Source organism: Magallana gigas, chromosome 3 (assembly GCF_963853765.1).
Source record: "Magallana gigas chromosome 3, xbMagGiga1.1, whole genome shotgun sequence".
Taxonomy (NCBI): Eukaryota; Metazoa; Mollusca; class Bivalvia; order Ostreida; family Ostreidae; genus Magallana; species Magallana gigas.
In genome coordinates this window covers 17,914,588-17,926,252 of record NC_088855.1, presented here as the reverse complement: position 1 = coordinate 17,926,252, position 11,665 = coordinate 17,914,588, and the positions used below count along the sequence as shown (strand labels likewise).

Here is an 11,665-nt window from a genome sequence, read left to right as displayed (position 1 = left end):
CGACCAATTTATTAAAATGAGGGTTAATTTGTTTTCTACCTATTAGAAGCAAAACTAGTAAAAACATGGGTTATTTAAATCAAGAAAATAATAAATGTTGCTAACCTTGATAAATCACAATACTAACTGAAATATCATTTGATAAGAAAAACCTTCAACTTTTTAGCGTGTGGTTTTTTTTTTCATTATTTTTTGAATATTGCAACTAAATAAAAAATGAGACAATACTGAAAAAAAATGATTGCAACATTTTAAAATCAATGACAATAAATCATACAAGATCACTTGAATAAAACACTAAAAATTCGCGTAAAGAATACTCTAATACCCTCTTTTTTTTCTTTGATAAATGAAGTTGGTTTAATTTTAAATACCCCTTAACATTGAACTCACCAGGATTTGATTAGGATATAATTATATGAAAATGTTAAAAAATGTCGTATGTCACCATAACTAAGGAGCATGTCGACATAAATAAGTTGCATGTCAACACATTTATTTTCCATGTCAACATAAGTTGCACGTCAACATTTTTTATTTCGCACGTGATATAAATAAGTTGCACGTCAACATGAATAAACAGCACCAAGCATGTTGAACGTCATATTTGGGCAACATTTGATTTTTTTGACGTAACTATCTTGCATGTCAACATATTTTTTTGCATGTCGACATATTTGACAGAAAAATAACTTGCAAACATGAGGTAGAAATATGCCACCATACAGTGCTCTCTTTTGAAAATGATTCATTTTGCAAAAATATTACATTCCATACCATGTATTTTAACTTCTGTTTTCAGGTTTTTTGGGGTTTTTTTGGTTATTTTTAAATTTGTTATATGTAAAGCTCTCCAAAAAATCTTAAATGGCCCCTAACCACCAGCCCTCTTTAGAAATACCATGATCTTGAGCATTTCAATCATATCATCTGTATCGCTAAAAACAGTGTTAAGGTAACTCCATACTCGTAAAACTCTCTGATGAAAGTTGAAAACATAACTGATTTCAATTTAATAGACTTAAATTTCATTGATTATAAGAAAAAATATACATGTCATCATAGTTTTTGAGATATCAGATAAACATGAACTAAAGCATAATTTAGCATCAGAAAACGGCACTTTTTTTTGTTAAAAGTAAAATATTTGTAGGCAGAAACTTGTTTATCTTGTTTAATTTTATTATCAACTGTGTCAGAAAAGTAAAACAACAATTAAAAAACACATTTTAAAATTAATTGTTGGGATAAGAAAAATTACAGCATTTAGACATACTACTAAGAGAATAGTCAGAAAGAGTTAATTCCCCTTAGCATAGATAAAATGTATAAAAAATTGGAATAAAATTAGGATAAAATCAAGCCGCGAAAATATCTTGAACTTAACAGTTCTTTTAGTTACTTCCATGTGATTCTAATTACATAAAATATATTATAATATCTTGCACAAATTTTAAAGAATCAGGCACGTAGCATCGTTTTTGAAAGGGGGGGGGGGCAGACTAATCCAAAAAATTCTTGACAAGCAAAAAAAAAAAAATCCTCAATATTACTTCAATTTCACTCCTCATTTCCTTATTTCATATCAATTTTTTTACATACTCCCAAAAAAGTGGGGGGGCCACCTCCATGATAATGATAATTCAATTTTTTATATGTAATTTTGTTGCTACGTGCCTGAGAATTCAAAGATTTACAATAAATTATGACATCACAGAACACTGGATCTACTTAAAGATGGGAGAAAAAAAGCCTTCCCAGACGGGGAATCGAACCCCGGCCGCCGCGGTGAGAGCGCGGAATCCTAACCACTAGACTACCTGGGAATATGAAAAATAGGGAAAAGAGAAGCATTATAAACATAAAACTCATCGATTACTACTTTTTGTAAAATAAATCGATAGTTTTACGGTTAAATTTAAACTGTTTTTTGAGTGAAAACTAGGGAACAATATTATGTTATATTTTTTTTCAAACAATCTCATTTTACGCATTGAAACAAGAGAACCTCTAAACTTGCTAAAGGTTTATTGAAACGAAGTATTACAAGCGCTTTGGTGACAGAGATAAGATTGTATTTTCATTTTCATGCAGAAGTCAATACAGGAATATATTTAGACATTTGTAATTTCCAGGCAATGCAGTTTTGAGAATTTTCACTCGTAGACATTGTTAAAACAATGTCTGGGAGTTTGCAAGACAACTGCCAATGGTTGTCTGTCACAGAGGAAACACTGTTTTTGCATGATGGTTTGATAAGAGTGACAGATTTGGTGGAACTTCCCCGAGACGTCAATAGTTCTCATGAAGCGGATAACGAAGTTATAAGCTTTGATCTGAAAAACCCAAAAGAGCTCAGTAACCGACTTCTTGCAGTCTGTGGGACGCAGAACAATGCATATACCAAATTATTAGAATATCGTTTGAATGCATTGAGGGGATATTGGAATGCTCAAAGACAGGTTGTCCTTGATGAACAAAATGAAAGAGAGGCGAACAACAGTGAAGAAACTCTTGCCATATTGAAAAAACAAGGATTATACAAAGAACCGGAGCAGGCATCTTTCTCTACGAGGATAAGTGTACTTCTAGTTATACCTCTGCTTCAGTCTCAGAGTCGTATAGACTCCAGTTTATGTGGTGTTACTTCAGAACTTCTTCTAAATTGTCTCAGGGATTGTGCCCCGCTAAGTTTATCCAAAGAACCTGGAGACTGTTTAAGAGGACTTGAAAATCTATTGTGCAGTTGGCTGGGAGAAAACACAAGTGATGAAAATGTAAAAGTTGAAGAAGATCAGCACCAAAGAGAAAATATTGCATCAGCTTTGGTTGCATTAGCTTGTGCAAGGTAACATGAACATTTCTTGCAAATATTTGATTGCAGAATGAAGAATGACATGAAAAAAACACCCCCTAAACCAAAAACAACCAAAAGGTTTAATGAAACATACTAACAAGTAGCAAAGTGCTAGGGACAAACAGTTTTGATTTGTTATATAAAAAATTCTTTTTATCTATTAAATTTTAAATATGGTTTCAGAACTGTGGGATTGTGTATTCATTATAAGCATTTTATTTGCTGTAACAGTGAAAAATTGTGAAAAGGAAACTTAAGAATAATAATAGAACAGGAAGTGTTTTGTTTCGATTGGAGTTCATTTGTTCCCATGCTTGACATATGTATATCATATTATTTAATGAACAGGAATTAAACTGTTTAATCCCATACAAACAATCGATTCCTTCTGAAACTTTTTTTTAAAAAGCCCTAAGTTGACATTTGATGAATTTGCTTAAAGAAGCCAAGTTTGTTATTACCAGTTTTTATAAATAAGTTCTCTTATTCATTAATATGCACAATCTGATTTCTTATGTTTTACAGGGGGCACTTAAAAACACTTATTCATGTTGTCCACCTTTTGCAAAACCTACCGAACCTTGAGTCCCTACATACAAGTGATGTTCTTGGGAAGCTCTTGGAGACAGAAGGGGGGCCTGGGCAACCAACAGCTGTATTGGGAAGTAAGCACATATTGTGCTGGGGATTTGAAGACCTACTGAGTACACCCGACAAAGAAAATGTAGCAGTCCCTGCCAGTGAGAAAGATAAAGAAAAACAAGGTACATGTAGTTGGTTGTTTATCTAATACCTGGTACTTCTTATTCTTTACCCACAAATTTGATGATGTAATATTTTGTTTTGAAGTCATTGCATGTAATTGACAATACTACTGTGTTTATATATTAATTTATCAGAATCTTTTGAGTATTCTGCATTCTTTTATGCGCTATTTTCCTTCTACTATAAGATTTGATGAAATTATTACATGTAACAAGACATCTCCTACATTTATAAGCTTCCTAATAGGAATGATTATTACTCCTGTATGGTAATTTCTTTTATTACACTAACTGTGAGGTTGTGGTTCATGTACAGGGGCTTCTGGGACATATGCAATAAATGCCAAGTTGCTTGATTGAATGAATTAAAAATTTCATGTAAAATGACTACTTTGTACCCATTGGACTTAAAACTCATGATAAAAGTTAAAATGACTATCAAAAGTGTAGATAATTAATCAAGACAAATTAAAGTTAGATCAGTTGTTGTCTTAAGTGACCACACTTGGAGGGAGAATGTTTTTAAGTTTGAAATTTTTTTATTGAAGTTGAATCTGAGATTGGTAGAAGCCTTGCCTGTGATGGGGTATTTCTATACACAACAAACTCCCAGGGAAAGAATCTGGCCAAGATTGGATCAGGACTTCATGGAACTCTTAGGTAAATATTTCCAATATTAGCTATGGTGCAATAATGTGTAATGCAAATTATGTAATTTTATTGTTTGTTTCAGCAAGCTTTTGGCATGTTGTCAAAGTATGTAGAGAAAGTATTTAATGATTGCTGCCAGAAAAAGAAACTCAGTTCATCTTTATGCATGGCATTATAACACATAATTATTTACCATCAGCCTACGCTACATAGATGTGATCAATATTCTCCACAGCAATGAGTCATATTATTTGTATTCTTAGGAGAGCTTTTGAAAGCATATTTAATGGTGAAAATTGAATTTGTTATATTTATGTACTAGGAGAAATTATTGTACTTTCCTTCCTATTTTAAGAAGAAGTAAAAAAAAGAAATGTCTGAACATCGTAATTATCATTATTTTTTTTATCCGTCAATTTAATCATATTTTTTTTTTATTGTAGAGGCTATGTCTATAGCAGGAACTTAGAACTTGGCCCTGGAAAGGTTGCATATGGAAATAAACTTCTCATCTACCGACCATCAGCATTTGATAATGAAGCTGAGAACTCAAATTTTTGTCAGATAATAGACCCAAGCTCACTAAAGGTGAATACTAAACTATATTTCAGCAACAACAACAACCTTATGCGCTTCATCAAATTCCAACATACCAGTACTTAAAGTATGTACATGTAATGGTAATCAAATGCTTCAATCAGAACTTTAAAATGACTTTTTTTGTTTCAGCCAATTAAAACCTTGCTTACACCTCATGGTTTCAAAAATGAAGGGGCACAAACAACGATTGGATTTTGTTCGGATGGACGTTTCTTCTTTTGGATTTGGGTGCCCATCCTTCCTGGTGATAAAAGTGCCAAAGGAATTCCTGTATACCTCGAGATGTTTGACATTGATGTAAGTGTGATATTTGGGAGACCTATCAGTGAATTGTATGTTTGTTGGAAGAGTTGTTTAACATAAGTTTTTTAATTAAGATAATGATCATTCTTCATTCACATCATGTACCCACATGTAACTCATTGATTTGGTTGCTTTCTATAATGTTCATAACTGTAGTGATAGGAGAGGAAAATAAATTATTTGTTATATTTGTCTTCCTATGCCTTAGTCATTCTGTCTCACCTTTCATCAAACTTTGTTTTTAGCTCATTTTCATTGAAACAGTTTTAGATATTTTTGCAAAATTATACCTAAAGATACAAATTGATCTGTTTCATAATTTTATGACCTTGACCTTAACTTGTGTTTTGCTCAGTTACTGTTACTGAGAAGCTGTTAAGAGATAAATTCAATCAAATTTCATGTACAGAGACACATTGGCATGAACAATTCAAGTGGATTATAATTCTCTGACCTTGACCTTGAACATTATATTTAAATACATGTATAGGTAAAAGTAGGATAGACTGAGGAAACAAAGTACATTTATTAAATGACATAGTATGTATACAGATATGCTATTGTCCCATATGTTTCTTTTTCTCAAATATGCAGGAAGAAAAGGGAGCTATAATCCCCACACAGCCACAGATCACACTGATCAAGAAAGATGACGCCGGTGCTAAAAGCTTGAACGAGAGCTTCCTGTCCAAACTCCGTCCATTCCGGGGCAGTACCTCAGCAGCCACACTTGTAGCTTTAACGGGAGGGGATCCATTGTCCACCAAGAAAGAGGAGCGTAAGTGACAACATGCATGTACATGTAGGAACAAGCACATCCTAAAGACTATGTGTGATAATTAAAATCTGCTTCATGTTTTCAAGTTGGTTTTTTAGCAAAATTTAAACGTATTACTGTAGTACAATGCAATGGAATATACAGCAATTTAGAATAAAGATATAAACCATAATACGACAGTGTAATAGAATATGCAGCAATTTAAAGAAGGATTTCACCGTATTACCAGTAGTACAGTTTAATAGAATATGCAGCTACTCAAAATATTAAATTTGTGACTTTAAGTTAATTTGAAGAATTTTATACTATAAGTAATACAAAGCAAACCTGTTATAATTTACTTCTAAGTGGATTCTAGATTATATTGTCCTCTCATTAGCAGCATCAGGAGCTGTGGGCAGTACCTCCTGCTCTGTTTCCCTGAAGAACCTGATCAGGAGCCCCATGTTCTGCGATGGCAGTACGCTAGTGATACTAACCAGTCCGGCGGGGACCAGCACCAGCACTTCCGCAACACGTTCACTGTTTGGGGGCACGCTATCGGGACTCAGATGTAAGACTTATCAGAAATCTCAACTTTTTGTTTGCGACCTGTATTAATATTTCCTTTACTGTTGATAAAAAAAAGAATTTCATGTTTTTAAACATCCATGACTATAATGATTAGTTGCACTCTAGGTCTGTGATTTTAATGCAAGGTACAGAAATATTGAAAATCATATTATATTTTAGTACTGGCCAGTAACATGTGTTTCAATGTGGAGACTGGACAATTCAACACCAGATCAGACCTAAGTGATGCCCCTACCTGTGCCCTTGGTAGAGGGGCCCCCCTACAGGGACTGGGTAAGTGCCAGGGCATCAGCTGTGGCAGTGGTATAAACGTGCATTTAGCTGGTGCATAAAAAAGTCTCAGTGTTCATGATTATTTGTTCAGCAAATTAAAAAAAATGAATGATTGAACATTCCTCGGTATTTAATTGTATTATGAAATCCCCACCTTACAGAAATGAATGAGTTACAATTTTACAGTTTTTCTGTCAACAAACTTGGCATAGATTAGAATTATTATTATGAAGATTTGCGTCAATTTAAGGAAATGAAATTGATACAATTTGATGAGAAAGAAATGATTGGACTGATGTCATGTATGTTATATGTATCATTCATTAGGTGTGTGTTTTGATGTGAGGAACAATATGATATGGATGTGTAGCAACGACTGGGTGGACCAGTTCTTTAATCCAGGTCACCAGTCTCCCCATCATATCCACAGAAGGTTAAAGGTCACGGATGAGGTCATCCTACCACCAGGTTAGTTCAAACTGGGGGTTTTTCCAGTTTTAAAAAAAATGATATATACATGTTTAAACAGTTCTGTCCGAGAAAGGCAAATAAAATATTCAAAACACTTTTGATTTTTTATAACAACAAAATAAGGCATTTTATGTGTTTTATTTTGTGTTAATAGAGGACATGGTTCCAACCTCCATAGCAGTACGCTGTATCCTACAGCATGTGGGCAGTATGTGTCTACACCAAATAAACAATGACCTGCTACACAGCCCCCTGGGTAACTGCATCGTACAGCAGCATTCTGTGGACGTCGCTCAGTTAAGACGAATCTATGACATCCTGCAGAAAGCCATGTCAATCAAGGATGATCAGACCATTATCTGTACCCTGGTGGTGATGCAGGTAATGAGAGAGAGAAAAGAGAGAGAGAGGTATTTAAATACAGTATTTATTCAGAGGATTGGATTCGATATTATTCTAATTTATTCATTTGGTTTATTTTTTATCTTTCAAGTTATTACTGAAAATAAGCCTGTTCAAACTTGAGAGACCAGCAGAAATTCAAATTCTGAAAGAAACAAGGTATGTTTTAAAATATTCCCAAAGATGTACATGTACATGATTGTATCTTTGATATTGAAACAGTATGTTAAACATTATGAATATTAAATGCTGTTTTCATTCTTTCATACATTATTTGTAATAGTTTATTTACGTACATGTAGTTTGTTTAACTTTTCTTTAATTCTCAATCCAGTTATTGATGATCAAACATTTTTTAACACTCCCTTATTCATGTCCATAAGACATTGTAGTGTTAAAATTTTGAAAATTATGAAATATTATGCAAAGTCATGAATTAAATTTGTTTTACTTTTATCCTTGCAGAGAACTTCTGTGGAAGTTACTGACAAGCTGTAATACAGAGTTCAAGGACACCCAGATTCTGGAGGAGGCGTGTCAAGTTATCATGGTAGGGTTACCCGTGCTGTACCCCTCAAACACAGACAAAAGCCAGCTGCTTCAGACTCTGCTCTTTGATGGTAAGATCAAAAGAACAAATATAAGGGAACCTGCTTAGCCATGTACAAGGATGTTATACAGAATATTTAAAATCACAGCTAAGAATTACCACTATAGATATTTAGACCAAAATTGATTCATTAACTTTTTCCTCTGAGTTTTAAATAACCTTTTTGCAAGCTATTCAAAGTGCACTTGAAATAACGTTTCCATGTACAGTATATAAATGTACAAAATGTCTGCTACTAGGGAGAAACAATGAAGCCTTGCAGATGTTGAGGGACCTTATTCTGGTGGACTTTGCTGATAAACTCAGAGCACAGGCCGTGGAAAAGGAAGAGTCAAGATATCTGAGGTATAAACCACAATTGTCTTTTGTCATCAAATGCCCAGGAATATAATTTCTTATTATCTATTATCTGCCAATATTTTTAATGACAACAGTATCTTTAGCTGATAAATTATATTGTAGACCAAGTATGTTCTGTACATGTATTGTCTGTGTATTTTAATTCCTAAATGGCTGGTTAAAAAGCTCTGAGATTAATTTAATAGCCTATAAAATTTTACTTTATTTGAAAATTTCATGTAAATTGAAAGTTTATATGATCACGTTAAAACTACCTCTCCGGTAGGAAAATTGCACCTTTAAATTGTTTTTTTGACAGATTACCAGACAGTTTGGTGAACCACATTTTACAAATCACTATCCAGGAATCCAGTAAACTTCTGAGTGATGCTGCCAATCTGAACAAGAACAACTTTGAGGAGATGCTCTCCTCCTTGCCCGTAAGTACTCACAACAGGTCCTCAGAAGTTCTCTCCCTCTTCACATATACTGTAAATTCCTTATTTTACGCGAGTACGCGTTTAATTAAGAATTTACTAAAGTGTCAATTAAGTATCAGTATTTATACATGTACTGTAAGATCCATAATTATACTGATAGTTTCAACTGATTAGCAAAGTAATAATCACATGTACTAAATCAAACTGCCACATATTTTAGACACTAATATACTATTACTTTTTAATTTTCTGACACACTTTTTGATGCACAAATGTTCTTTTTAAATAGATTGCCTCCCCTTGCCTTCGATACATGATGGCGCTGCAGTCTCATCTGTTAAGAGAAGCTGTCTTGTTTAAACAGGAGGAAAATTCATCACCTGAAAGGAGTAAATATCTCCAGGTAAGACTTTCACTTATGAAATGTTCATCTCTATTATAAGTTCTGTATATATCATGTACAATGCAATTTGGTTTTAAAGTCCTTATGTATGTAACATGAGTATTTTTTTTTTCATTAGGAAATATTAATGTCAGTTGTCCAGTTAGCATCAAGAGTATTTTCCGGGTCTTGTGAGGTCAGTATTCCTGTGTAAAATTTTGATTTGAATTCCAATGTAAAATCAAATTTATTTCTTGGTTGTTTTAATTCAAATTTTAGATTGATTTTGGAAAATATTTTATTTGTTTCAGGTATTGGAGGTTCTGCTAGCAACCTGTAACAATGTCATCCATAATTTCAAAGAAGAGAGAGAGGGACATCTTCAGGGACTGGAGCGTATCGCCAAGTCTACCATTCTGGGACACCTCCTCCCGGTGCTCCTGACGGCCATGAACCATGTGAATCTTCATTGTCTCCCCTTGGCAGATGAACTGATGCCAAAACTTGTGAATTTGGTTGTGCTCTCAAGTCAGGTATTGTCAAATATCATTCTGAGAATTTGAGTCTTTCCATTTGTCGTACATGTACATGGTAATGGACTGTAGAAAATGACTCATTTTAAATAAACAAGAATGAAGATTACTAAAGTGGTTTTAACTTAGCCTTAGTTATAAAAGTGTTCTTAATTAACATAACCAAATGTTTTATATTTGATAATATTAGGCAGCCTTGCTCCTGAAGAGTCAGGTGGAGGCTGTGATGCAGGATGACCTAGATTCTGACACTGATACACATGTGATGGAGCTAATGGCCCCCACAGTGGATATTGATGAGTAAGCATGCATTCATTAGTCACAGTGCAAGGAATCCAATTCAAGACAGAAGGTTTTATAAGCCAAATCAGCATGTCTCATGACTTTTCACACATCATAAAGAATCTAAATTAGATTCTACTAATTCAGGACTAAAGATTTATTATTGTTACCAAAATAGATGTATATCATGATATTTCAATCCAGTGAAGTTCATGTAGGCATGAAAAAAAAATTACATTTAGAAATTAGATCTCTTGTATGCCAGAGCTATTCTCTTCCATTAAGATGAATTCTCTATTATAAATTGATCCCACTATGCTTTAAAATTCATTAGACATTTAGACATTATTTTAGATGATGAAGTTTTATGTCTGAAGAATTTATTATACATGTACCATGTGGATGTTTAAAAGACTAAATTACAGTTAATGTTCATGCATAAGAATTCTGCAGCAAAACTATTAGTTGTAGAACTATGATGAGAAAATCTGAGGAGATCTAAGCACATTTATAAAAGATCTTGAATTTTTTAATTTCTCTTCACAGCATGTCCAATGATGACACAGAAGAACAAGGGTTTTTAGCCGGACTTAAGATTCCCGCCCCCTGGTCCTCGGGGAAGACGGTGGAGAGCATACACCCTGTGAGGGACAACTACAGGTTTAAGGAGACTGTACACATCCCCGGGGCCAGGTGTCTGTATCTTAGGTTTGACCCCAGGAGCTCCTCCCAGTATGACTATGACAAGGTATGACCTGTTATCCAGGTACTGTAAACCAACTTTTATTTATAAGTACTAAACATGATTGACTAATTATGTAGTGATTCTCATGATCAAATTTTAAGATTTCAAGTCAAATTTTATAATAATAAAAAAAATAAAGCATTTTATGATAAACTAGTTTTTGATGAGAAATATTTATGAGGAAGAGTTTTTTGCAAACGTGGCAAAATTTTCTTGCAAATAAAAGTTGTTAAGTTGGTTAACAGTATTCTAGCTTAAAATACTGCTATGCTTACAGTAAAAATATGAGATTGATAAGAAATTGCACATTTTTAGAAGTATTCTTTTTGTTTTGTACAGCACATTTGCACAACTGCGCTTTTTAAGCATGAGTTTCAGGATAATGACTTAAGGTTCAGAATTTTTTAATAGTTACAGTTGTAAAGGTCATGTTATCTACATGTTTCATGGCTTTTGCTTTTATTCATTACAGCTGGTGATATTTGCTGGCCCGACCACAAACTCTAAGAGAGTTCTGGAGTATGGAGGGAATACCTATGGATTTGGAAGTAGGAGTGTCCTAGGATCAGGCTGGCCAAAGGACTTAGTCAAGGTGGAGATTTAGTACTTACACTTCAGATCTGTGTACCGAAAGGAGATTTATTGTTATGATCATGAAATCT

At 33.7% G+C, this 11,665-nt stretch overlaps 1 protein-coding gene and 1 non-coding gene across 4 annotated transcripts in view; one reads left to right on the top strand and one right to left on the bottom strand.

The window, feature by feature from the left end:
* Nucleotides 1-1,754: 1,754 nt before the first annotated feature.
* Trnae-cuc (transfer RNA glutamic acid (anticodon CUC)) lies at nt 1,755-1,826 on the bottom strand. Its single transcript has one exon. It is a non-coding gene; the product is annotated as a tRNA-Glu (tRNA).
* A 246-nt stretch (nt 1,827-2,072) lies between these two features.
* The window catches only part of LOC105325950 (probable E3 ubiquitin-protein ligase HECTD4), a 35,412-nt gene continuing 25,819 nt past the window's right edge, over nt 2,073-11,665 (top strand). The window contains exons 1-20 of one of the 3 annotated variants that reach the window (XM_034480798.2): nt 2,073-2,848; nt 3,383-3,621; nt 4,170-4,281; nt 4,716-4,860; nt 5,002-5,169; nt 5,770-5,953; nt 6,336-6,506; nt 6,686-6,799; nt 7,127-7,267; nt 7,425-7,651; nt 7,764-7,831; nt 8,138-8,292; nt 8,522-8,627; nt 8,941-9,061; nt 9,351-9,464; nt 9,583-9,639; nt 9,755-9,976; nt 10,167-10,276; nt 10,805-11,006; nt 11,476-11,595. In XM_034480798.2, coding sequence (XP_034336689.1) covers nt 2,181-2,848; nt 3,383-3,621; nt 4,170-4,281; nt 4,716-4,860; nt 5,002-5,169; nt 5,770-5,953; nt 6,336-6,506; nt 6,686-6,799; nt 7,127-7,267; nt 7,425-7,651; nt 7,764-7,831; nt 8,138-8,292; nt 8,522-8,627; nt 8,941-9,061; nt 9,351-9,464; nt 9,583-9,639; nt 9,755-9,976; nt 10,167-10,276; nt 10,805-11,006; nt 11,476-11,595 — 3,444 coding nt within the window. In that variant the 5' untranslated portion in view covers nt 2,073-2,180. Of the gene's footprint in view, nt 2,849-3,382; nt 3,622-4,169; nt 4,282-4,715; nt 4,861-5,001; nt 5,170-5,769; nt 5,954-6,332; nt 6,507-6,685; nt 6,800-7,126; nt 7,268-7,424; nt 7,652-7,763; nt 7,832-8,137; nt 8,293-8,521; nt 8,628-8,940; nt 9,062-9,350; nt 9,465-9,582; nt 9,640-9,754; nt 9,977-10,166; nt 10,277-10,804; nt 11,007-11,475; nt 11,596-11,665 lie in introns of all 3 variants that reach the window. The other 2 variants (XM_034480797.2, XM_034480800.2) reach the window with 2 other exon arrangements.